Source organism: Neovison vison, chromosome 11, assembly GCF_020171115.1.
Source record: "Neovison vison isolate M4711 chromosome 11, ASM_NN_V1, whole genome shotgun sequence".
In the NCBI taxonomy this organism is placed as follows: domain Eukaryota; kingdom Metazoa; phylum Chordata; class Mammalia; order Carnivora; family Mustelidae; genus Neogale; species Neogale vison.
The window spans coordinates 126,313,657-126,340,923 of record NC_058101.1 but is presented as its reverse complement, the minus strand read 5'-3'; the positions used below and the strand labels follow the sequence as shown (position 1 = coordinate 126,340,923).

The 27,267-nt window shown below is 39.2% G+C and overlaps 1 protein-coding gene across 1 annotated transcript; it reads left to right on the top strand.

Annotated features, from left to right (window-relative positions):
• The first annotated feature begins 1,240 nt into the window (after positions 1–1,240).
• On the top strand, positions 1,241–25,733 carry CTSO (cathepsin O). Its single transcript, XM_044225966.1, has 8 exons — positions 1,241–1,654; positions 10,014–10,122; positions 11,089–11,228; positions 13,627–13,794; positions 15,260–15,381; positions 20,639–20,802; positions 21,365–21,457; positions 23,903–25,733. The coding sequence occupies exons 1-8, from the start codon at positions 1,241–1,243 to the stop codon at positions 23,935–23,937; spliced, it is 1,245 nt and encodes a 414-aa protein (XP_044081901.1). The 3' UTR covers positions 23,938–25,733.
• Positions 25,734–27,267: the final 1,534 nt, after the last annotated feature.

Here is a 27,267-nt window from a genome sequence, read left to right as displayed (position 1 = left end):
CATTACTTGGTTTAATGCTCTGCTGTTGCTGTCTTGGAATTCTTAATAATTTATGAATAAGGACCCTTCATTTTCATTTTACACTGGGTGCTACAAATTACACAGCTGGTTCTGAGGCCCAAAGAAGACAATATTACTCAGTTACTACTCATTGCCCAAGGAGAGAAACAGAGGTGGAATGACAAGAAAAGCATACAGAAATTTCTGAGCTACATACTCCAGTCCTCTTCCCCTCCCCCACACTCCCCTTCCCTTGAGAACTGGGAAAAAAAAGCAGTTGTGGGATAAAGCTTGCTACTGAAATTGGGGCCTGTGCCAGCAGCAGCCTGGGGCTAGGGGTGGGGGGTGGGGGGTGGGAGGGAGGGAGATATATATATATATATATATATATATGTATATATATACCCTCTCCAGACATACTGAACTAGAATTTACATTTTCTGTACACTCCAAATTTGAGAGACTGACCTGTACTGTTCCAAGAGTAACCAAGAGTAATCCAGGACACCCCACAATAATGGAAATTCTAAAGAGGTTTCTTGTTTCTTTGTTTTTTCCCTTCAAGGGGACTTCCCCCCCACCCCCCTTCCACTGGAAGATCTCTTATCTGAGAAGTTGCCAGATTGGGATGCTAACTGATTTGAACATTACTTTTGTTCCCTCTGCAGTCCATTCTGTAGGATTGTGTTAATATGAAGTGATGTGGTGTGGAAAAAAATAAAAGAAGAAAGCATGAAGAATGGGTTATTACGAACTAAGCTGAGATGGTGGAAAGCAATTATGATAATAAAATGAAGGGGGGGGAAGCTACCTTAAACAGGTAATAGCTAAAACTGAACACTTAAAATATGCCAGCCATCTTGCAAAGTGTTTAAGGTGGGTTATTACATTTAAATTTCACCACAAACCTCAGAAGTACATTCTACCCCTACCTACCTTTGCAAATGCAAAAACAGGCTTGAGAGGTTTTGAAATGGCCATCATATAACAGGTAAAGAAATTGTGCCTGACTTTCATAACTATAACTGCAAATTCCTGTTAACGTATTTATAAACATCTGCTGAACGAATGAATTCGCTAACATTTTGGAATTAGGTCCTAAACGTTAGAGACCTCCGCAGCAGGAACAAGGCCAAGAAAAATTCAAATACTGCCTGAATCTTTCAGTTTGAGATAAAAGGAAGAATAGAGGACTTCATTCTCGAAGCAGGTGACACCAGTTTGCGTTCTCGCGCATCGCATGGAGAATGACTCTCAAGCTTTCCTCGAACAGCTGGGAGGTGAAGATGCCACAAACATCCGCGAAACCGCCACAGGTTCCCGCTACTCGCATTCCCAAGCCCGGGGCCGTGGGGACTCAGGAAGCGGCCGAGCGCCCAGCGCCCTGCACCCGGCTCCGCTGCTCCCGCCCCGCAAACCCAGGAGGGGAGGAGCCGAGGAATCGAAAGAGAAACCCGGGGGAGGCGGGGGCACTGGCGGCCGCCCGGCGCGGGGCGCGGGGATGGAGCTGCGGGCGCTGCGGCGGTTCTGGCTGCTTTGCTGCTGCTGCTGCTGCTGCTGCTGCGGCGGCGGCCGCGGCCTCCCCGCGGACCCCCGCGCCACCCTCACGGCGACGGAGCCGCGGAGCCGCGAGCGACAGGCAGCCGCCTTCCGGGTACCGAGCGCGCGCCGCTCTCTGTTTCCTAGTCGCCTCCGCTGCCCGGGGTCTGGGCTTGGGGCAGCGGGTTGGGGGGTGGCGGGGTGTCCCTGAGAGCCGCCACTCCAGGGGGTCACCCTGCCCGCATTCGGGGACGGGTTTGGGCTCCCAGAGAAGTCCGCAGGCCGACTTCCCCCTCCGTTCCGCACGGGCCAGCCCTCCCCTATCTGGGCTAACCGAAAGACGGGATGTTGCAGGTTAGATTTGTCACCGTGGGCCTGTGGGATGAGCCCAGAGTAATCAATGGATATGTTCAACGTATTCTTATCGGAAGAAGCACCCCTTTGGGCAAGGCCCTGGACCGTCCTCATGGCCTTCCAAAGCGGGTCCTTTCCAGAGTCTCTGGAACCGGATTAAAAGCGGAAGCGGCCTGATGGGTGTCTTTCTTCCGCAGGGGGGCGCTGGTGCCCGCCTGTGATCAGCTTGTTCTAAACAAAGAGCCGGTGTTGGGAAAGCTCAGAGCCCTGCCTCTGTGTGATTTTCCTGAGCTGGGGCTCCTTAAACTAGTGCAGCAACCTTAAAATTCGTCTTAACTTGCTGGAGACGGATTTGGAAAAAAGGGAAGCATTTCATTTCCTTTTCACATTATTTTCAAAAGTCCTCATAAGAATACTTAGATTTTAGCCCAGCGTTAAACCTCGGGAATGGACTGAGGTAGCAGAGTATCAATAGGTTTTTCCTGTAACCTGTACCTAGAGATACAATGAGATGCCTCATTGTGTTCTATATATCTGAGACCACTTAACAACTTTTTAAATCATGAAAGATGTCATCATTTTATTATAAAAGAACATTGATTCATTCTGAATCAAAAGGAAGAATGTAGTTTGTTGGAATGATATTTAGTTTTTTGCTGGTATAGTCTTGGGATTTCTCCTGAAGTTCTGTAGCTGTACTCTTTTCTGCTCCTCCTGTCTCCCCTAGTATATTCCAGTGTTTAGGAAGTCGCAGCCTTGCCTGATTGTGCCCGCTCTTGTTTTTTTGCCCAAACCAAGATGTGTACGCTTGTCTCTGCTTTATTGCTTTTGAGTTACATTATAGCTTTTAAAACCAGAAGCACTGGCACAATTGCTGGAAAACAAACTTTGTGTCCCTGTATTCTGCCCCTGTCCTGGGCTTGGTTGCCTATGGTGGTGACCCAAACCCTTTAGGGGAAAAAAAGTCAATCTTATCTATACTGATAATTTTTTCATTGGCTGAATAAATAAACACACTGCTGTCCTCCTCAAGAAAATCATGTTGGGAGTATTGGAGGCACAAGGAGGCCAGAGTAATAAATATATTTTTAATATATGCATAAACAATGAATTTTGGAACAGTGAAAAAATTTAAACAAAATTTTTAAAAATATATGTAATATATATCTATTGACTTATATAGTTACTCATATTGGTCCTATGAAGTGGCTGCAACCAGGAGACAAAGGTCTGCAAATTCAACTCTTCTCAGGAAAAATACAAGGATCCGTAACAGGAAATGGAACATTTAAGTGGAGGAGGTCAGTTATGAAGACTATTAGTACATTTAAAAATCTTGAGTTGAAAAAGCCTGGGAAAGTTTTTAAACCAATTGCTTCTAGTGGGAGTTTACTTTACAAAATGGATACCCAGAAACGAAGTGTTTAGACTTCAAAACACATTACTGGAAAGTGGAGCACCTCGTGGTGTTAGATTCTAGTTGTCTGGACCTGGAGTAGAGGGCTGGACACAGGCAAAGATAGAAAAGGCCTTGCTTCCATGGTACCCATTAGCATTTGGAAGAATTCTTCTGGCCAGGCAGGAGAGATTAAAGTATGGGATAACCAAAACTCATAACTACAACTCTACAATGCTTTACTCCTTTAAGATCATGTCAAGTTATGAATTGGCAGAGATTCCCCACTGTTTAACCATCTGGTAAATTATGTGCAGAATCTAGAAAATGTCCTTGTTTCACGTGAAGTTAAAGTTTAGAGGAAAAAAAAATTGGGGTACCCATGGGTGGCTCAGTTGGTTGAGCTTCTGACTCTTGGTTTCAGCTCAGATCATGATCTCAGGGTCATGGGATCCAGCCCCTCGTGGGGAAATCTGCACTCAGTGGGGAGTCTGCTGGAGATTGTCTTCTTCTCCCTCAGCCCCTCCACACTCTCTTTCATCCACGCGCTATCTTGCATTCTCTCTCTCTCAAATGAATAAATCTTTTTAAAAAGTTTTTTTAAAAAAGAAGTTTAAAAATTAAAATAGAATTGTAAAACACTCTGTGTTGGGCCAGAATCTATAGATGCCCTAAAAAGTAGACAAATCCTAAGGACCAAGGGCTGTAATCTCTGGATCTTTGTTTCTTATTTAGGGATAGCAAATAGGTCTGATCATGTTTGCAAATGGATTGATTAATAATGGCTGCCTGAAATATGGCATTGGAAAGTATTCAGAGAATTGCTGTTGGAGACAGTTGGAGAAAATGTCTAATTGATTAGTAATGTCTTTCATGGTGTTGGGTTCAGAGAATGGTGAAAGAGTCTTGTCATCCCTGCCTTATGTATTTTCATAAGTTCCTAGGACTATTTCTTAAATGGAAGTTAGATGGCATCTATGACACTTGTTGACAAACTATCACCACGTTATTGTTGGTTGAAGACTGGGCCACTCTGTGGTTTGTTATGGTATGCTTCTCAGGGTAACTGATGGAGGGAAAACGGATAGCAGCCCCAATCTGTGCTCTTCCACTGCTTTAGAAACTTTCAATGCCGAGGAAAATCAGAATGGAGGATTCAGCCTGCTCCTCTTTGTGCTGAAACCCAGGTGTGCACTGATAATTTACCGATGCTCATTATTTCACCACAGAAAAGTTCATATTCTTATGCCTCCGAGAAGTTACAGACCCAATAGTGGAACTAAGAAAAATCATATGCACTCACTTCAGAGCGATGTTTATGTGCCAATACAAATGTGATTTGTGCATAAAATTTCAGAATCTTCACTTTAAAATTACTGGCATAAAATGATATATGTTACATTGTTAAAATTATATATAACTGTTAGGCATGTTGTTTATGCATAAATAGAAAATAGTAGTTTATGTATAAATAGAAGATTTTACAATAAATAATCCTAACTAATAAGTCACAGATACTTGGCCATAATCAGCCCCTTGAAATCTGGATTGTCTCCTCCAAATGAACTCTGGGCAAGAATGCTTTAAAGCACATTTTCTACCTAGCATAGAAAGGTGAATTTGATGTAAGGTACTGTTGTTCAAGTGACCATTTTCAATGATTCTAACTTAATGCCTGCATTGCCAAAATGAAAATATATGAGGACCTTAAAATCTTGGATCAGAGTTTGTTCATTCATTTGTCCGTCTGTCCATTCCTCTATCCAATATTTTGATATTCACTATGTGAAAGGAGCTGATCTGGGTTTTCTGATTCAGTGGGGGAATAAGACATGTGCCAACTTCTAAGAATTATAGCCTAACAAATGGATATTGTATACTTGAACATTGTACTAGAATCCATTTTTCAGTGAACAAACAGAAAAATGTAAAGAGTAATACACTAGAAAAATTATTCCTTCAATCAGTTCTCAAAGGAGTATCACTTTAATTCAGTCTCTATGTCCATGTACAAGCAAATACTAAATGACAACATATTTCTTTTTATTTTACTCTGCATGATAAACATACATGCATATTATTTTTATACAGATGTCAGCACAACATATACAAAATCCTTTGTGCAGGTGACCTCTGTAAAGCAGGAATTTATTAAAGTATATATTTTTATTGATCTAGTAGAGGCCTTCCCAACAGCTGCACTGTCGGCATTGTGGAACCAATAATTTTTGGTTGTGGGGAGCTGTCCTGTGCCTTGCAGTGTGATAGCAGTGTCCTTGGCTTTTACCCACTAGGTGCCAGTAGTGTCTGTCAAAATTGTCTGCAGACAGTGCCAAAAATCCTTGGGAGGGAAGAGGAGGAAGGAGGGAGTTTCCCTCAGCTGAGATTCACTGAGCAAAGATTTACAACTCTCAAGTCTTCAGAGAAATTCTCAGCGATGCTCCCACACCGCATATAAACGTTCTGCCTCTTGGGCCATCCCCAGACTTACTGCAACTTCCAGAAACGAAAGCACCAGCAAGGAGAACGTTTTAAATCCATCTGAAATGGATTTGAAATGTATGATTTGTCCTACACCAAACCTCAGAATCTCCAAGTGAGGGCTGTTGAGGGAAAAGCTAAAGAACAGAAGTGGGAATGAGTTTAGAGCCCTAAAGAAAGGTCGCCTTACAAAGCATCTGTGGCTTCTGCAGTAACTTCAGTGTACAGCTTATCCCAGCAAAGCATGAAATGAACTCATTAAGGGAGCACACACCACAGAGAAAGTACAAAATAGATCACCATCCTACGACCTGTCTGTTTTTCACACATCTGCACGTTTCAAAACTAGTAATGCTGTGTGCTGTATACTCCTCAGAACGTGACTGTCTTCTTTCATAAGTGACCTTAAGGCTTAGGTCTTTCATTTTAATATTTTATATGGTTTTAGGCATATTGACTCGACTGTAGGTGTAGTCACCATACTATAATACCATTATGGTCTCTTCCATGGTCTTATGTTAAGATCATGTGGTAATTGGTCCTTTACCTAGGACTGGTTCTGTGACAGAGCGAGTTAACATGAGGAGCTACCTAGACTCACAGTTTGATGCTTCTGCGAAATCTGCTCTCACAGAAGGAATCGAAGTGGACCAGAAAAGTCACTTGGAAGAGTAGTCAATTCCAGAAATGAAATACAGGGCTTTTTAAAATTTACGTGATTTGAAACCCTGTTAGGAGGGCTTGATTTGTGTCCTACTGTTCTAGCAAATAGGAGAATAAATATTCTTGGATATACTGATAATATCATTTTACTGTGAAATCTGTTTCTTTCGATCGATAACTGGTCATTTCTAATTGCATGACGAAGATTAGCTCCATATTAATCTAAGAAAACCTGAAAACATGATCTTTGAAGGACATTTTCTATGTCCAAATGTTGTGTTTAAAGGGGGAGAAATATTCTTTGTTTAAGGGGGGAAAGAAGATACAGCACAGGAGTATTAAATTTAACATTTTTTCTGTAATTTGCATTTTCCAAACATTATCTTATTTAATTCTCACATTCTGTCAGGTCGGAATTACCCCATTTGTCAATGAAAGAAATAAAGACCCAAGAGGCTAAGTAGATACCCAAATATTGCATGACAATGTGGTTAAGACATTTGTTACAAAACTGAGAAGAAATTAGAGAAATTTACTGTGTGTGCATATAAATGTAGAGAATTATGTTTTGTTCAGAATTCTCATGGGAAGTACTTTTAATATTATTAGTGGTCTTGCAAATTCAGAAAAGGGGGGATGAGGATTAGTGGTGGGGAGAAGGCAAAACGGAGCACTTTGGGGTTTAGAGGTCTTTGGTTTTTGCAAGAAGTCACGTTGTAAATATCAGGTATCCTTAGCGTGGGCTGTGGACAGCCATGAAATGACAGGAATCAGTGCACTGGAATGACATATAAAATCCACAAATGGGATTCTTTTAGAAGTTGGCCTCTTGTTGATACAGGGGTTTTGTAGATTCCCTCAATCACGTCTAAGAAATTTGCTCTCAAGCACTGTTTCCTGAGGATTTTTGTCACGAAAAAATTTTGAATTATGTCAAGGGCATTTTCTGCATTGACTGAAAATATGATTTTCCTTGCTTTTTAAAAATGCCATTAATATGGTATATTATGCTGATTGGTTTTCAAAAGTTAAACCAATGTAGCATTTTTTTAATGAACCTCACTTGGTCATAAAGCGTTGTCCTTTTTATATATTGTTGGATTTGATTTGCTAATACTTTCTTTAGGATTCCACATCTATAGCCATGAGGGCTATTGGTGCATCGGTCTATTTTCTTGAGATGTTTTTGCCTGGTTTTGTAATCACTGTAATACTGACCTTGTAAAATAAGTTGCAGAGATGCCTAGGTGTCTTAGTCGTTTAAGTGTCTGCCTCTGCCCCGGTCATGATCCCAGAGTCCTGTGATGGAGCCCTGCGTGGGGCTCCCTGCTCAGCAGGGAGTCTGCTTCTCCCTCTCTCCCTGTTTCTCCCCTCATATGCTCTCTTTCTCACTCTCTCTAACTCAAATAAGTAAGTAAGTAAGTAAATTAATTAATTAATTTAATTAAATAAGTTGCAAAGCATTCGCTTCTTTTTTATCTTCTCAAAGGATGTGTATAACATTGATATTATTTCTTTTTTAATTGTGTAGAGTTCACCAAACAAGACATCTGGGCTTAGAGTTTTCTATTTCTCATACATTCAGCTTTTGCCATTGGTGATGTCTGAGGAGTGTGTCCATTTCATACACACATTCATAAAACTTCCTGGTTTCCCATTTTCAAAATACTGTTCTTGTAATGACTGAAGCATCCACAGTGACAGCCCTTTCCTCGTTCTTGATGTTGATCATTTGTGTTTTATCCTTTCTTTTTTCTTTTTTCTTTTTTTTTTAGATTATTTATTTATTTATTTGAGAGAGAGAGACAGTGAGAGAGTGCATGAGCGAGGAGAAGGTCAGAGAGCGAAGCAGACTCCCCATGGAGCTGGGAGCCTGATGTGGGACTCGATCCCGGGACTCCAGGATCACGCCCTGAGCCGAAGGCAGTCGTCCAACCAACTGAGCCACCCAGGCGTCCCGTATCCTTTCTTTTTTCATTTCCTTATCACAAAACCAATGGCTGAGAGAAATGGGGAGAGGTTGGGAGAGCTACGTGATGGCAGCGCAACTCTGATCTCGAGTGAAGGAGGGAGGGAAGATAGATTGGGGGAAGTGCTTTAGACGGCCCTGCAGCCAAAGGAAGGGTCAGAGAGACCCTCAGGGCTCAGTCATTGGCTAGCGGCATCTTGTGGGAACCCTGGCCTCTCTCGTGGTAATTCAGCACACAGCACACAACCCTCCATAGAGGGAAGTCTGTGAGGCCCATTCCCGGGGCTACCACTTGCTTTCCTATGCATTTTTAGTGTCCTACATTCTCAATGCCCTGGTTAATCTAGCCCACCAAGATGTTCAACCAATACTTAGAAAATGAATGAATTTTAAATTCCTTAGCAACTAGCAGTCTCTGACTCATGTTTTATCACATGGAATATAGATACGTGCTTTGTTATTTCTGTTCTATTTTTGTATTCATGCGTCTGCTTTCTAAATTATATTCAGAACTCTGCTTTATCAAGATTATTCTTAAGTACGTAAAATTCATTTAGTAAGTCTTTATTATGTCATTAACAGCCCTTCCAGGCACGGTCAATAAGGATGTAGTAAGAAGATGATAAGTTCCAGTAATAACCTGCTTCAAAGTAAATAGCTTAAAGCTGTTACGGGCATTATGTATATAAAATGTCATTGGTGTATTTATTCAACAAAAAATGTTAATTAAGCATCCATTGTGTGCCAGGCATGTGCTCAGGGTGGGGAGTGCACTGATGAACAAGACAGAGAGGTCTTGCCCTCATTTTACTTAGAGGTTTGTGAGACAGACACACAATAAACACGTAGATCCATAAACAAATACATGTGAGCTAGAGTTGGAAACTTACCTAATGGTAGTCTCCTGAAGTTGTATTTATCCTACACAGTTGGTTAGCATCAGGAAATTGAAGCATGTTCTCACAAAAGACAAGCTTAAGATAAACTATTACAAAATTCAAAGCTGAGGAATCTGTAAATAATGGTCATGTTTTCCTTCCAGATACACAAGTTAATCTATCTTCCTGGAACATCTGCAGCTGCATCGCTATCACAAAGCCTTTTTACCTGTAATGAGCTGGAGAGAGCTATAAAGCTGGAATAGAATCATATTTATTTATTATTTACTGATTTTTTTTGTGCTTTGTTACATAGTGCTGGGAAATTCAAAGATACATGCATTCCAAATTCATAATTTTTTAATCTAATGAGTATCTCTTTGTGACAGTTTCTACTAGGATCTAGTGTTTATTTGCAATTCCTTTTGTTTTTTTTTTCCATTGTGTTCAACAAACACGTATTTAGTGCTTTCAACATGCCGGTAAAGAGGAATTATAAATGGATAAGACATACCTTTCCTAGCCTCAAAAATATACCTGAAACCAGATGATAGTTTTCATACAAATGTTTATAAATCTGATCTGGAGGTCCTATGCAATCTTTCACTGTGATCAGTAGGAAATAAATCAAGCTTTGCTTCTCATACCTCAAAAATATGTCCAAGTTAGTTACACATATATTGCTCTGAAAAGTGAACATAGGTGATGTGAATTAATTTTTTTCTTCTTTTAGGAAAGCCTTAATAGACATCAGTACTTGAATTCTGTATTCCCTCATGACAACTCTAGTGCCATCTATGGAATAAATCAATTTTCTTATTTGTTTCCGGAAGAGTTTAAAGGTACTGTGATATTGTGTTATTAGTTGTTTGGTTTCCTGATTTTGATTTGTTTCCTTAATTTTTGAAGAATTGTTTAATTGTGAATCTAGTAAATTGAGTCATAATTAACATTTATTAAATACTAAATGTCAAGCATGTAAATACCTGGCTACTGTCTTCGGATTATCTTCTAATTAAGATCTAAATGTTATAGACTTTTCCATGTAGCTGTAAGAGCCAATGTTTCACCCCTTCTCCATTTTTTTTTTTTAAGATTTTACTTATTTATTTGACAGAGCGAGAGAAACAGTGAGAGAGGGAACACAAGCAGGAACACAAGAGAGGAAACCCCGCAGAACAGGGAGCCCAACACGGGGCTCAATCCCAGGACCCTGGGATCCTGACCTGAGCCGAAGGCAGATGCTTAACGACTGAGCCACCAAAGAGCCCCCATTCTGCATTGTTTTTAATATTTTTATTTACTTATTTGACAGATGGAGATCAAAAGTAGGCAGAGAAGCAGGCAGAAGGAGAGGAGGAAGAAGGCTCCGTGCTGAGCAGAGAGCCCGATTCGGGGCTCAATCCCAGGACACTGGGATCATGACCTGAGCTGAGGGCAGACACTTAATGACTGAGCCACCCAGCAGCCCCCTTCTGCATTTTTTAGTGCTATCTCTATCCTAGACATCCACAGTTCCATGGGTTACGATAAAGCTAATGATATCAATTATACTCATTTTTATTACTGACCGATTTCTATCAGACAAGTCATTTTATGTGGCAGCTCCAGTCCTGTTGTAGGAATTCCTTAGTTTTCAGTGAGTACATTTTGAGTTATGAAAAAGTATAAAGGAAAACCACAAACCTAGTAGCAGGCTGTACTAGAAAACTTCTGTTTGTGTTTGAAAAATTCCTCCAAAAAGAATCCCAGGAGGCCCTCCTTATGGCGTTATGTTGGTTGTCTTTTCATTTCCTGTTTTTCTTCAGCTATTTATTTAAGAAGTAAGTCTTCCAGATTGCCCAGATACAGAACAGAGGTGCAAACATCCATACCCAATGTATCTTTACCATCAAGATTTGACTGGCGGGACAAACATGTTGTAACCCAAGTGAGGAACCAACAAACTGTGAGTTTTAGGGGTTTTCTTTTTCTTTCTTTTTTTTTTTTTTTTTTTTTTTTTTTTTGTCTTTTTTAAATCATCTTAGCATGCATGGGAAGTCATCTTTGAAGTCCAGTTCAATCAAACTTGTAACAGAAGCCATATCTCTGGGTAAAACCACACTCCAAATACCCAGAAATGACAATGAATGGAGAATCTCTGATGAAATGGGAGGCAGATGTCAAGGCAGATTGGTTTTTGTTTTTTGTTTTTTGTTTTCTTTTCCCAAAGATTTTATTTATTTGAGAGGGAAAGAGAGAGAGAGCGTGCAAGCGAGAGCACAGGAGCAGGGAGAGGAAGAAGCAGGCTCCCCACTGAGCAGGGAACCTGATTTGGGGCTCAATCCCAGGACCCTGAGATCATGACCTGAGCAGAAGGCAGATGCTTAACCCACTGAGCCACCCAGGCACCCCGTGGCCAATTTTTAATTTAAAGATAAACCTACTCCTCTACACCCCATTGGCATAGGGAATGACAGCTGACCGGGGAAAATCGACCCCATAACTGCAGAGATATAGTCTCAGTTTATCTGAGTGGAAACCTTATCATGTCATTCAGCCTTCCCATTTAAGGTGTTTTAGACCAAGCAGTTTCTCAGTCACCATCTAGTTAGGATGATTCTTTTCTCCTCAGAATATAAATCTATCGCTTTTTAAAAAATATATGTATTATTATGATTTAAGTTTTACCACCAAATAATTTGCTTTATTATTGAATTCATAAAGAAGAGTGAATTAGTCAGAAACAGAATCCTTCCAGGAAGTGTCTACTTTGTATTAAAGGAATACAATTTCATTAGTAATCTTGAGTTAAAGAAATATACTGTAGAGATATTTTTGAGCAGAAACTGCCCTCCTGGGTCAGCTATTGGGAGATAAGCTAGCTCTAGGTATGGTGTCAGCAACCTGTACTCACTTTTCTCAAAGGGTGGAGACCCGGACATAGAGTTCCTTAGTGTCTATTTTCCTATGCCATAGGCATTGGGCATAAAGACATAATAAGACACTTAAAGCCATAAAATGGCTCAACACAACTCCACAAAGATAACCAACTGTTCTTCCTTTCTTTGCCTCACTGTGTAGCACATGTCCTGGGATGAAGTCAGTTCTGCCCAACTTCAAATATTATTCTTACCTCTGCCTTTTCTATGGATCCTTCTTCCTTGTGCATGAAACTTGATTTCATTTCCTCCATTTTCTCCCTATTTTTTCAGGATGAACTCTTTCATTCTTTCCTTCCAGTTAGTCCAATAAACAAGTTATTAGCTCCAGAATAAGGAAGATTGTCAGCTGACATTTCTTTTTTTTTCTTTTTTTTCTTTTTTTTTAAATTTTTTATTTGAGAGACAGAGATCACAAGTAGGCAGAGAGGTAGGCAGAGGTGGGGGGAAGCAGGGTCCCCACTGAGTAGAGAGCCCAATGCGGGGCTCGATCCCAGGACCCTGGGATCATGACCTGAGCCAAAGGCAGAGGCTTAACCCACTGAGCCACCCAGGCACCCCGTCAGCTGACATTTCAATGAGGAATGGCCAGTTTGGGTTTTGATTGTTATGACGTTTTATGTATATCTGTGATATGCCCATGCTGGCACTTTGGCAGCCTAGAAAGTAATTCATTCAGCTCCTGAGTCAATCAAATAATGAGCACAGCTTGGATAATGTATATATCCTCACCCCATGTCACCTCATCACTGCCTCTGCCCTTTAGGGTGGAGATGGTGGATGCCATAGAGGCAGAGGGTCAGGGAAGAAACAAGAGGGATTGAAGAGTCGGTGGGAGTTGGCACACTTCCTAGAAACAGAAGTCATGTCCAGTAAATCGATGAGTCTTTAAAAGACCGTCCAGGGGGAACCTGGGTGGCTCAGTGGTTGAGCCTCTGCCTTCAGGTCAGGTCATGATCTCAGGGTCCTGGGATCGAGTTCCGCATCTGGCTCTCTGCTCAGCAGGGAGCCTGCTTCCCCCCCCCCCCTCTGCCTGCCTCTCTACTTGTGAGCTCTGTAAAATAAATAAATAAAATCTTAAAAAATTAAAAAAAAATTTATTAAAAAATTTTTTTAATTAAAATAAAAGACCGTCCAAGTGTTCTCTCAATCTCTGAATCTCACTTTTCATCTTGCATTGTCTCGTTGACCAGGCTGATTGCCCATTTATCTTTAATAGTTACACTTTGGGGCTGAAGTGAGAATTTTGGTTTTTCTTTTCTTTCGTCTATTTGAAAATCTGTAGGCTTCGCATTAATATTTTGTAGGCCTCCAGATTCTGCCCACTTTACTTGACTTGTTAACTTGTGATAATTAACGATGTGGGTGAACTTGGTTTGAACATTATTTGGTAATAAATACAATGCTGTTTCTCTTTTTCAACAGTGTGGAGGATGCTGGGCCTTCAGCGTGGTGGGTGCCGTGGAATCAGCATATGCAATAAAAGGGAAGCCTTTGGAGGACCTGAGTGTACAGCAGGTCATCGACTGTTCCTATAATAACTACGGCTGCCAGGGAGGCTCTACTCTCAGTGCTTTGAACTGGCTGAATAAGGTGACTCATTTCTCAGCCTTCTAAACTCTTCGTTTCCTCTTTGATTTAGTTAACATGCCTTCAAAATTAAATCAGTTTACTCTCAGATATACCAAAGAATGTTTTTATTTTTTATTTTTTTGAAGATTTAATGTATTTATTTGAGAGAGAGACAGAGATAGAGACAGAGAGCACAAGCTGAGTGGAAGAGGGAGAAGCAGGCTCCCAGATGAGCAGGGAGCCCGATGGAGGTGCTCCATCCCAGGACCCCGTGATCATGATCCACGCCGAAGGTAGATGCTTAACCAACTGAACCACCCAGGCACCCCCAAAGAATGTTTTTAAATTCAGAAATTTTGATGGCCAAAGTCTGAATCCCTCAGAAGATTTGAAAATGAATTGCTTTCAGGCAAGTCAGCTACTAAGCGATCAAAGTGTGGAAAATCTTGCCTGCATTTGTTTTCAGAAAAATATGTGTTTTTTTCTCAGCATTTCTCAGTAGGTGAATACTTTCTTTCATAGTTATAGATCACCTAATGTCCCAGAAAGATGAGAACCTATGATTACTTATTTCTATAGAATCTTTGAATATTGCAATTATAAGGGACAATAGAAATCAGCAAATTTAACCACTCTTTATGTAGGTGAAGAAATGAGACCTGAGAGGTGAGATCATGTTGCCAAATCAGTAGCTGAGCCAGAACTGTGTCTTAAGTCTTCTATCTCAATGGAGGGCTTTACCCAATACTCCAGAGTGTCCTCCATTTCTTAGGAGACTCTCTGACATTGTCCTATATCCAGGGCCAACTGCATGAAGCCAAACCATGAGGATGTTATGGTTTGTAAAAGCCATCAAGCTGGAATTTCCCAAATTGGAATATTCTTTCCTTTGTTCGCTTGCTGTATTTTGAGTTACTACATGCCGGAAGCTTCTCTGTACACATCAGGGACAACAAGGAATTGTGTGTCCCCTGGCTTCTATAAGCCCAGAATCAGAAAAGGAGGATTGTCTACCAACAGCTAAAAACTCTGTGACATATGCTAGACGTATGGCATAGAGAGATGTAGGTGGAAAGAATGCTTGATCTGGCCATTGCCTGGGCTGAGTGAGTCTCAGAGACTTGCTGACAGAACCAGAAGCTCTGGAAGGAAATTGAGTTGCCCTGTTGCAACCTCAGGAGAAAAAAAATGGTAAGACTATTATCAAATGTAAGGAGGCTCTAAGGAAGGAAGTTAGAGGAAAAACAAGAGTAGAAGAGAAAGATACTGAGTTAACTTAGTATGTCCATAACAAACACCTGAAGGTTGAATTTAAGAACTTAGGTTATTTATGAATTTAGGTTATTAAGATAACCTAAAAAATAGCCACATGATGAGGATGTGGCCAACTTGAATCTTATTTGGACACATCATAGTAATTGCTGTTTGATTTCTGAAACAACTGTGTTTTAAATAGAGAACCCTTTGGATGATTATTTTCTTTTAGACGCAAGTAAGACTGGTGAGAGATTCAGAGTACCCATTTAAAGCACAGAATGGCCTGTGCCATTACTTCTCTGATTCACAGTCTGGATTTTCGATCAAAGGTTATTCTGCATATGACTTCAGGTAATTGTCTTATTCTGTTGTGTCTCTGTCTGCATTTCATAGTCTTTGATCTATTGACCATTTGGAATCAATAACTGGATTGAAGTCATTATTGAATACAAGTCATTGTTTTAAGACCTACCTTTTTGCTAGAGAGACTAATGGAGAACTTTCTAGAGATGTTGTTTCTTAAATATGATCTTATTTTTCCATTTGTGTTTATAATAGAATTAACACATTTAAATCCATGTAAGATATAAGTTATCCTTACCACCTTCCTTTAACAAACGGAGTTGCCGTGATTATCATTTGTATATTTCAGTCTCACTGTTGAAGTGATCCAAAATTGCTTGTATAGACTCTCCAGTGAGTATCAAGCAGTCTCCTTACCAAGAAGTATCATTTTGAACATGCTTGCATTTTTTTAAGGCATCAACCATAATAAAAGCATGAACTGAAATGTTCTTATTAGAAGCAAGTAAGACTATATTACTGGAGGTAGATTATGGGGCACATACTATGGGCACAATGGGCGTGCAGGGTAGATAAGGACAGGCAGAGGAAAGGAACTAGTGTTGAAAGTTGAATGGCGTGATGACTTCGAATAGGTTCAGGGGCGAAGAGTCATTACAAAAGGCTTTAAAAATGCATGAAACACTGAAAGCCAGCTAGAAAATCATTGTGACCATTTGACATAGTACAAAACAGGGGTTCAGGGATAATAGAACAAAGGAAGATTCAAATAGCTTCTTTTTTCATTTAAAAAATATATATAAAGGAATCTTAGCACAGTCTTTTGAAACAGAGAAAGCAGAAAGTAAATTATATTCAGCTGAGGTGACAGACTACCCCAAAACATACCAATACAGAATATAAAAGAATCTCTTGATCCAGATGGTGCCAACCCATGAGATCTGAAGGAAATCAAGGGTGAAATTGGATCATTGAACAAAATGGAACCCGTCTAAGTAAGCATACGTGTACCAGAGGCCTGACAGATTGTCAGCACAGCTCCCATTTACAACAAGGGCTCTTGGGGTGACCCTAGGAACCACACACCAGAGAATCCCAATTCCACAGATGGCAGGTTACACAGAGTCTGTAATAAAATGTGCAGAGTCACCGAATACATTGTCCTACATCTTTTTTGAGGGAAACACACTCTCAAAAATGAGGAAGTGTGTCTCTATAAGCTGTCCATTCCTTTAGAGTGTAAATGAAGCATGTGCACAAGAAGTAAATAGATTTTCAAAATATCACTTAAAAGGTTAAAAAAAATGTCATTTAAAAACTTGAGAGAATCCCTCATCATGAGTAGCAAAATAACAACAACAAAAAAAAAATAGGGAGACATGAAGAAGAATAAGCATGAGTCTGAATTAGAGAGATTTGGAGAGAGAGAATGTAAAAGTCACTGACATTGGACCTGAAGCATGATTTGTCTAACCCTTTGGTTAAGAAGAAAGAGGTCCCAATTAAAAAAAAAAAAAAAAAAGAAAAAGAAAAGAAAAAGAAAAAAACTCTGTTTACCCTGGACATAAACATTCTGGTAATAGAGTACTAATGGTATTAGACTCTGCACGAAGATCTTTCATTGATTTACTCATTCATTTGAATATGTATTGAACATTGTTTCAAGTTCTGGGGATTCAGCAGTGAACAAAACAGACAAAAAACCCTGACTGCATTTTAGTGATAGAGACAGACAATAAAGAAAACAAACAAAAATATGTACTGAGTGCTAGATGTAATTATTTCTACAGAGAACTAAGTAAAACAGTGGGAGGAAGAGGAAACATCGGGGCGTATACAGTCTTAAAAAGAATGACCAGGAGGGGCTCCTTGAGAAGATGACTTTTGAGCAAAGACCTGGAGAAGTGAGGGAACCTAACCATCTAGACATCTGAGGAACAACTGTTCCAAGCATAAGGAGCCATAAGTGCAAAGGAACAGAAACATGTGTGGCATATTTAAAGAAAAACGAGGAAGCCAATGGGACTATAGATGGACAAGACTAGTCGCAGATAAGGCAATAAAGGTTATCGGGTAATACCCTTGGAGCAGTGTTAGAAAAATGGTCTTAGACCTGAGACATCATAGGTTATTACCCCTCATAGAAGATGAAACCCCACAGAATATATTGACAGATTTTATGGAGGGAATGAGAGAAAAGATAGTCAAGGATGATGAATCTAGGCTTTTGGCCTGAACAACTGAAAGAATGGAATAAACTCTTACTTGAGACATGAAAGTCTGAGACAGGAACAAATTCAAGAAGGAATATCAACCTCGAGCCGTGATCCCTGGAAATACTGTAGGGAAATAGAGAAATGAGACTAACAAGGAAAGCAGGGTTTCCTTACCAAACAAATTAGTACTGAGGGTACTTACTGATCCTACTGGGGAGCTCTTGGGGCCAAGGTTAAATAGACATTTCAGAGTTATCTCACCCAAATTGATGTTTACTACCTTCCATGTCAGTTGAGGGTGCTGCTAAGGAAGAGATGTGGGGTGAGCTTGATTTCCTGGCTCTTTAAGAGAGAAGGGCCTCAGGAAAAGAGCTTCAGGCCTCCTTGTTGGAAATCTGGCCAATTATACCACCATGGTTAGGGCCAGAGGATGTGGAAAGATTTTAAGAACAACTGCTGTAGTAAGGCCCCGGACCAGGCCCCTGACACATCTGAGGTTCCTGAGACTCAGGGAGGGTCACAGAACTCGTAAGGTAACTATAGGGCCACATTAAGCATATGGAAAAAGGTTTGATAGTATATCCATTACCAACAATATGGATTTTGATAGTACATTTGGCCTCCAAACAACATGAGTTTGAATTGTACATTTTACCTATAAGTATTTTTCCCCCCAAAAGTACAGTATAGTACAGTATTTTCTCTTCCTTGTGATTTTCATGATAGCTTTTTCTCTGACTTCATTGTAGAAATACAGTGTTAAGTACATATAATATACAAAAGATGGGTTAATTGATGGCTTATGTCATCAGTCAATCTTTTGGTCAGCAGTGGACTATTAAGTTTTGGGGAAGTCCAAAGTTAATTGTGGATTTTTGACTGTGTAGGGGTTCAGCAACCCTAACCCCCAGTTCAGTGGTCAGTTGTAGTTCTTTATTGGGCTAATAATGGAAATTAAAGCGCTGTTAAGAGTATATTTTAACTTGCTAACAGCCAACATCTTTCTGAAACACAAGAGATAACAATGCTAGTCATTTCTGGGACTAAATGGAACATTTCTGGACTATGTCATATCCTCCTGTTTCATATTTTGGTATCTTTTTTTAGTTCTGCCTCAAAGCAGAGACTACTACTCAGTTACTTTGATTTGACCATGTTAATTATTCTCTACATTCTAAAAAAATATTTTTCCTTCTTGATCTTTCTCTTTCCATCATGCTCTCCCTGTCCCTGGAGCTTTGATGTCATGTATTTACAGTTTATCTTTTGTCATCTTACAAAGGTAGAGACGCCTGTATACTCTTTAACGGAGATAATCCTATTTGTCATATTTGGATAACAAAATGTTCAAAAATTTGAATATAATAAAATATACATTAAAACATATGCTGAACAAAACTGGGTTTACCAGGTAATTAGAAATGAGGAAAGGGAGCGCTTTCTTTTAAATTCAGAGTGTAATTTATGTTAGGCACACTATAAGTTTATACCTGCAATTTTCTCCTCAGATTGTTTTTGTGACAGAGGTGACTTCAGTCATCTGCTAGAGTCACTGACTCCAGTGTCACTGGAATGACTCCAGTCTATAGCTGTAATTTGAACCCAGCTATGCAGAACTTCAACACCTATACCCTACCATGATGCCTTGTAGGAATTTTGTAATTTTGCCTGTCTTAGGATAATCTTAATGAATGCAGGTTATTATTTCAGCAGCAAAAATTAGAATTGACTGCTTATAGATCTCCAGAAAAAGATCTTCACATTAACAGGTCAATATGAATAAACGTTTAGAATGAATGTGCATGCAGTTTCTATTTCAGTAAATTCTCTTATGCACTCAATTCTTTTCCCCATCTGTGGGTAAAACGTCCCCTTGGTAGAAACTGATCCCCTGCAGGTTATGATAATAGGTTATTTACTCTTTGGTGCTACTAATCTACTCATGGCTTGCTGCAGCAATAAAATACCAAATGCTATCTTAATGGTTTGAAATATCAGTAATTTGGTTTCAGTGTCCTTCACTCATCAGGCTGACCTTTAAAAGGGTAAATAATGGTTTAATCACATACTTCCAAGATCGATGATGACCAACTGTTATGTAACAGACTTTATCAGTAGGTGTCCACGTGTGAGAGCAATAACGGGGTCTTTCACAGACTTCGCAATCTAGCCCGGTTCTCTTGGCATCTTTTTTTTTTTTTTAAATTCTGCATTTATAGCTTTATTTTAAAATAATAGCGATAAACCCATTACATGGCAACCTGTAACACACTTTTATGAAAAAGATATTATTTTCCCCAAACTGAGACATATAAATAAGTTGACTGGTATCGCTTCAGATTTTTCTAGATCTTTTTATTTTTATTTTTTAAATTATGTTCTGTTAGCCACTGTATAGTACATCCTTGCTTCTGTCGTATAACGACATTTGCCACTTTTGTGTAATGTTCCCCTCTGATTTCTGCATTTGGCGTTCATTCACATAAGTTGGTCAGTCTCTTGATTCTCACATGGTATGGCACAGTTATCTCATGCATTTAGTCTTCTCACTTCCCTTATTAACAGAATCCCCCTATTATAGCTTGATACTTTGCCAGCTAACTACAAAACTCCATTTCCTATTTTCCTTGAAGCTAAACTTAGCCTCTTAACTGAGTACTAGCCAATGAAGTCTATATAGACCTATGCAGAGCATGTGTATTATCTATATAGACATAGGCAGAGTATGTGTTTTACTTTTGGGAAGTCTTCTCAACAGGAATATTGTACTTCTTTCTTCTTTGTGCTGTCTGGAATATATGTTAAATGACGAGAGCTCCAGCAGCAACCTTGGACCATTAATTGACCTTGACAATGGAAACCTCCCATGGTAGAGCAGAATACAGAAAGATTCTGGCTTCCTGATACCTTGGAGCCCCATAGAAGCCCTAGACTACCCAATCTCTCAGACCTCTAGTTTTCATCTTTAGGTCTTCTGTAATTGCAATCAAACCTACTCCTAACCAAACATGGATTAAATAGATGGTTTTTTTATAAAATAGCTCTACCTTAAAAACAACCCCTTAACTATGGATTTTCTCTTCTGGAAGTGACCAAGAAGATGAAATGGCAAAAGCACTTCTTACCTTTGGCCCCTTGGTAGTGGTAGTAGATGCAGTAAGCTGGCAAGATTATTTGGGAGGAATAATACAGCACCATTGCTCTAGTGGAGAAGCAAATCATGCAGTTCTCATAACTGGATTTGATAAAATAGGTAAGTCTGATAAGACTTTATTGGTTGCTTTGCAGCTTGAACTCTGACTTAACAAATGATCACCATCCTTTAAAATGCTGAAATTTGGTCCTTCCATGTCTAAGTCCTCCTAAGACCTTTACAACTTTTCCGTAGACTTTCAGGTTAAATACCCTGTCATAGTCCCCCCCTATCAATTTTGAGGACAACCTTGTTAAAATAACAATAATTCTTGATTTAAATAATGTTCATTCTCCACCTGGAATGTTTAGAATAATTGTTGGGGGAAAAGAAGTGTTTGTTATTTTAATCATATTTTTCTAAAAATTCTTTTTTTTTCCTTTTCCTAATTCCCAGGAATTGTGTATGTTTTCATTTCATGCTATCTGATTCAAATATATATTTTTCCATTACCTGGAGTGTGACACTAAGTGCAGCTCAAGTTTGCTTAGCCAGAATCACATTACATTTTTAATCTCTTGCTCAGAGCTGCTATACCTATCAAGAACTAACTCTTTAAATGAATATGCTTCACAATAAAATTTTAACTTTTCATCGTTTGTTACCATCTTATGTTTTGTAGGAAATACTCCATATTGGATTGTGCGGAACTCATGGGGAAGTTCATGGGGAGTAGATGGCTACGCCCATGTTAAAATGGGAGGCAATATTTGTGGTGAGTCGTGAATTCATGTTTAAAACTTCAGGTTAAATGTCCAGGCCGACACTTGGAAAATATTAAAATTACAAACCTGTATGCTTGTAATTTAAGTCCATAGTCCGCTTCCAATGGACTCAGACCATTTTTACAGTAATAATTTTCATTCTCTAGCCAACTGATAAAAATAAAATAGTGTTCCTTGAGGAGACACATTGCACATGTTCACATTTTGAAAAGGAAGAGAGCTTGTTGTGATAACAAGTATAATGTGCAAAATACAATAAGATACACTACTAAGATAGAGTACTAATTTACCACGAGGCTGAGATGCTCTGAAAACATCTCCAAAATTCATTTATTTCCTTCAATTTTTTCTAAGTCAGCTCCACACCCAGCCTGAGACCTGAACTAACAATGCCAAGATCAAAAGTTTCACACTCCACTGGCTGAGCCAGGCTTGCACCTCCCTTATTTATTTTTTATAACTGAATCAATTTTCCTAATTTGTACACCACAATACCTACTCACGAATATCAAGAATTGCTTTTTCTTTGTGTCAAAATATATGAAAGTCTGAGCATTAGGCTTGTTTCTGGTTTATTATGCCCCTTGTTACCTACAGACTCAGGTAAAACACACACCGGAATCGAGGGGCTGAAACAAATACCAGATATGCTTTTTTTTGTATAACAATTTTGTTTCTGGTTAACCACAAACCAAATTAAAATAGCTAGTCAAGTATTTTTAACTGTATTCTAAAACCTATATGTAAACATATGTTCTAAAAATTTTAATCTAGGAAATCAGCACAGTTTATGAATCAAGTTTGACCTAAACTATATTGCATATGAAAGCAATCATTTAATTTCTTATTACAATGATTCCTAACGTACATACGACTTTTTTAAAAGTTGTAGAACCCTCCAGAGAGTGAGACTGAGAATAGAGAGTTATAGAAAAGTTCGAGAGCAGGGGTACCTGGGTGGCTCAGTCGGTTAAGTGTCTGCCTTCAGCTCAGGTCATGATCTCGGGGTCCTGGGATTGAGTCCTGCATTGGGCTCCCTGTTCAGCAGGGACTCTGTTTCTCCCTATCCTTCCACTCCTCCCCCTGCTTGTGCTCACTCTCTGACAAATAAATAAATAAAATCTTTTTAAAAAAAAGAAAGAAAGAAAAATTTAAGAGTTTATATTTTGATTCAAGCTAGTGAACACTAGCCAAAGGTATCAAAAAGTAGAATCCATGAGGGTTAATCAGCCTATCACCCCAATAAAATATTTTTCTGAAATTACTTATGGAGGAGAGTCAACATTACAGAAATCTTCTAGCCAGAGCGCTAGCAAACCAGTCAGGCCTCTGCTTTTTAGCGTCATGGGGGTTTTTCCATTGTTGGAACTTGCAGATACATTACCGCTGCCGTTCATTGAGCCTCTGCTGCTAAACCCAAATTATCTCTAACTGTCAAAGTGGTGATACTTGGATCTGGATGGAGGTTGGTTTTTTCAAGGCTCTGGCAAGAGAGTTGCAAGAACATAATTCAGATGCTCGTTCGTACTTGCCTCCGTTATGACTCCGTATCCTCCCCCCACCACCTCTTCTTCAGCCCCCAGCTACTAGGGTGAGTTGGAATAATCGCTCCTCTCTACTCGGGTTCCAGTGGCATCCTCTACGTGCCTCCTGATTAGTAATTAAGCAGGGATCCAAATCATTCCAGAAAATGGATATTTCCTGAAAGTGAATACCTGATGATGATCACATTTCTCTTATGAACAACACTGTAACACAGATAGTATTCTGTGGCTCCAAGAGATTTTAAAGACATAGCTAATTACAGTGAAATCCAGTCTTCAAATGGACTATTTATTGCTTTTACCATGACGTTGAGATCTATGGTCTTAGGTGCTAAGAAAGCCTAGCATATTTGTGATTTTGCTAAAGTTCAAATCTTATTTAGAGTTTGAAGTTTCAAATTTTATTTAAAACAATCCTATAAATTATTGTATTCCTCTAAGCAATACATGTGAGTGCTATAAAGATTTCAGATACATTAATCTATTTAGATAATAAGTCTTTGGGGTTTTGTGGGGTTTTTTTTTTTTTTTGCAGTTTCTTTAAAAAAATATTTTATTTATGAATTTTACAAAGACAGAGAGGGAAAGAGTACATGAGTGTGGGGAGGGGCTAGAAGGAAAGGAGAAGGACAAGCCGACTCCGCACTGAGCATAGAGCCATACATGGGGCTCGACCTCACAACCCTGAGATCATGACCTGAGCCAAACCAAGATTCGGTTGCTTAATTGATTGAGCCACACAAGTGCCCCTGTAGTTTCTTGAAACAAAAATGTTAGTCATCTCTTCTAATGTCTGTTTTTGAAGTTGCCATGTTTATACTGTCAGCTACATGCATTACTTTTTTTTTTTTGAAGGAAATAGACTAGCACTAATAATTTCTTTTTCTCTAGGTATTGCAGATTCTGTTTCTGCTGTATTTGTGTGATATGTTGGGAAGATCAAGGGACAGCAACAAAAATGAAGGTTCATAATGAGATGTAGCAAAGAACTCCATTCCCAGCACTGTTCGCCTTCAGGCCACTGGCTCCATGGCCTAGGAGGGCTCTGTGTAACAGTTTCTAGACCCTGGGATGAAGGTCACTTTAGGAATCTCTTCAATTTGAAGAGGATTTTATCTGGCTTGATTGTTGTTTTTGTTTGCCTTTAATGATATACTTCCAGTAAGATTAGAGAGGATAAGAATTTCTTATCCTCTGTACAATATCATCACCAGCCATAGCTTACATTGATATACAAAAATGGTCAGCCTGGAATAAGGTGTGCTTCTCACAGTTATCATCACAGCCCTCGGAGATGGAATTTCTTAAAGATTTTGAAAGGCCAATTGCTTTACCTCCACAAAAGATGCTTACCCTTGAAACAGTCGAAAGGTCATATAGAAAGCAACAAAAGGACAAAAACCACTTTTTAAGAGAAATTGATTGAAATTAAAGGACCAGTATGGTGACTGTGTGGGAGGAAAAATTCCAGGAGCATTGCTTGAGAGATAAATTACTATTTGGAAAATTTTGTTGTCAATAGGCTTCCAGGAGGGTGTTATTTCTTCCTTTGTCCTCCCTGTATTGAGGAGGATGCCTCCCACTCTTTCTTCTTGTTCTTTACTGTAATGCTCCTAAACATTCCAGGTGGTTTGGCTTCCCTGGCTAAAGAAGTGTCATTTTTCACTTTCCATTTCTATTTTATAATCATTTTCTTGGCTCCATTTGCCTCTAAGCCTTTATCAAATCAGGATCTTACTTATCTGTTCCTCCCCTCATTCCTAGGCACCACCCCTTTCAAAGCCCAAGCCTAGCAATCTGGGCTATCAGTCAAACTGACTTTCCCAATCTGTCTGTTTTCCCACTTTTCTGCTTGCTTTTCTCAGACTCCCATACTAACCACGTTTTTGTGTATCCTTTTGGCTTCTACGTGGTTCCGGTTCTCGATGCCAATGTTTTCTTTAGCAGAAGTCATCATGTGTGGGTGTGTGACAGAGTAAGAACCTCAGAGCAGAAGAGCTGATCTTCTGACTAAATATAAGTACAATAAGTACTTATTCAATATTCAATGGATTCATGTAAGAAAATAATGAAAACAAAAATTTAAATGTAACGGCAACCACTAAAAAAATTGAAGCCCTCCCATTTTTCCTCTCATTTTTGAGCTTTGTTTATCTATCCCCTTTATTAGAAAGTGAAAATCAAAAACAAAACACTGTATTTCTTTGTTTTACACCAACCAGAAGCAATCTCAAAAAAAATACTGTTGACTCAAATTTAGAAATGTTCCAGGAAGAAAAATATTGATATTCTGATTAATATTTTAATTATCCAAATATGTCAGAAGGGGACTGTGTGCTGGTTGTTTTAGCTTGTATTTATTTACTGATTTTTATACACTGTAAGTGCTTTCCTGATACTCTTTTTCAAATGTTAAAGACTTTTTAAATTACAAAATGATTAATACCTCTTAGCTGTTCTGGATTTTGATGACATTTATAATAAAACAACCTATATTTGACTTTGATTGAAGTAGACTCTTGATAAGAACGTGACCTACATTTTGTGAACAGTGTTAATGTGCTTAATTCCCATAAGCTTTTCTCAGTTCCAAATCCATATATTCAATTTTTGGTTGTCTCTATAGACACCTGAACCTCAATGTCTATAAAAGTAACCCCTTCGCTTCCCCTCTTCTAAAAAAAGCAGAAAAAAAAAAATAAAAAGAAAAAGGAAAAACTTACGCACCTTCTAGAGTTTCTATTTTGGTTAACAGCATCAATATTATATAATCACCCAGTCAGTAGAAGTGAGGGAAATGTTACTGAATCAGGCCAACTACGCTTCAGTAACCCATCACTTAATCACCTACCTTCCCTCTGTTTCTACCCTCCTTTCCTAGATGCATGTTCTTTAGTTATGTCTCAACTCTACTAGTCAGTAGTCTCCAAACCCAATGTCCCCTAACACAGAGGTTCTCAAAGTATAGCCCCCAGACCCGAAGCCACATGAGGACTTATAAAACACTTTATTTATTTATTTGAGAGAGAAACAGCACTCCCTGCTGACTGTGGAGCCTAATGCAGAGCTCCATCCCAGGACTCAGGAGCTCATAATCTGAACTGAAACCAAGAGTCAGTCACTCAACAGACTGAGCCACCCAGGTACCCCAAGACACTTTATTTTTATAAGTGCTCCAGGTGATTCTGATGGATGCTATTATAATCCATTTACTATGTGTCCCCTGGATTTGCATTTCTGTAAGATATTATGTTATTTCCCTGCTTTAAACCATTCAGGACTTCCCCAATGCCTAAAAGATAACACGCCAACTCTTTTGAATGACCTTTCATAGAGAAGCCCCTTTCTACCTATTTGCCTCAACCTCTGCTGTTCTATGAGGACATATGCTGTGCTCCAGCCATAGTAAGCTACTTAAAGTTCCCCCAGTGGGGCTAAAGTGAAAGCAGCGAGATTTTCATATAATAGTTAGGATCATACACATAATAGTTAGGAGTCATAATAAAAATTGTCAAGTTGTTCCTGGATATGATTTCACAAAGATCTCAAAGTGAATACTAAAGTAGGCAACCTTACACAGACTTTGCGACTTACTTAAAAATTATAACTTACAGTGGATTGTTAGCACTAGAAGCAAGTTTGAGTGGGGCAAGGGTAGTAACTGGCATTATAAATGGTTTTGACTTTTACATTAAGAATTACTGATATATCCCTTGGCAGGGGAGTAGAAAAAAACTCTTACAACTATCTAGTTTAGTCACACCAAGAAATAAAAACAAAAAGATTTAAGTTAAATCATTTAGTCTGTTAGAAGAATAAACCTTGACAAATAGCATTTATTCTAAGATTCCAAGACATCTTGGTAACAGAACATCTATTAGCATATTTTTTTATTACTTCATGAGACGAGTAAAGATTGAGGTATTTTCTTTAAAGATTTTATTTATTTATTTGAGAGAGAGAGACAGAGAGAAGCACAAGCTGGGGAAGGGGCAGAAGCAGAAGGAAAGGGACAAGCAGACTCACCGCTGAGCAGGGAGCTGGACATGGGGCTCCATCCCAGGACCCTGAGATCATGACCTGAGCCGAAGTCAGACATTTAACCAACTGAGCCACACAAATGCCCTTTGAGATAAATATTTTTATCCCTATCATGTAGATAGATCCTGAGGTTAAACTGGAATTTGTACCAGAATGGATAGTTAATAAATGGCAGTGCCAGAATTTGTTTTTATGCTCACTGATTTCGAAGCCAT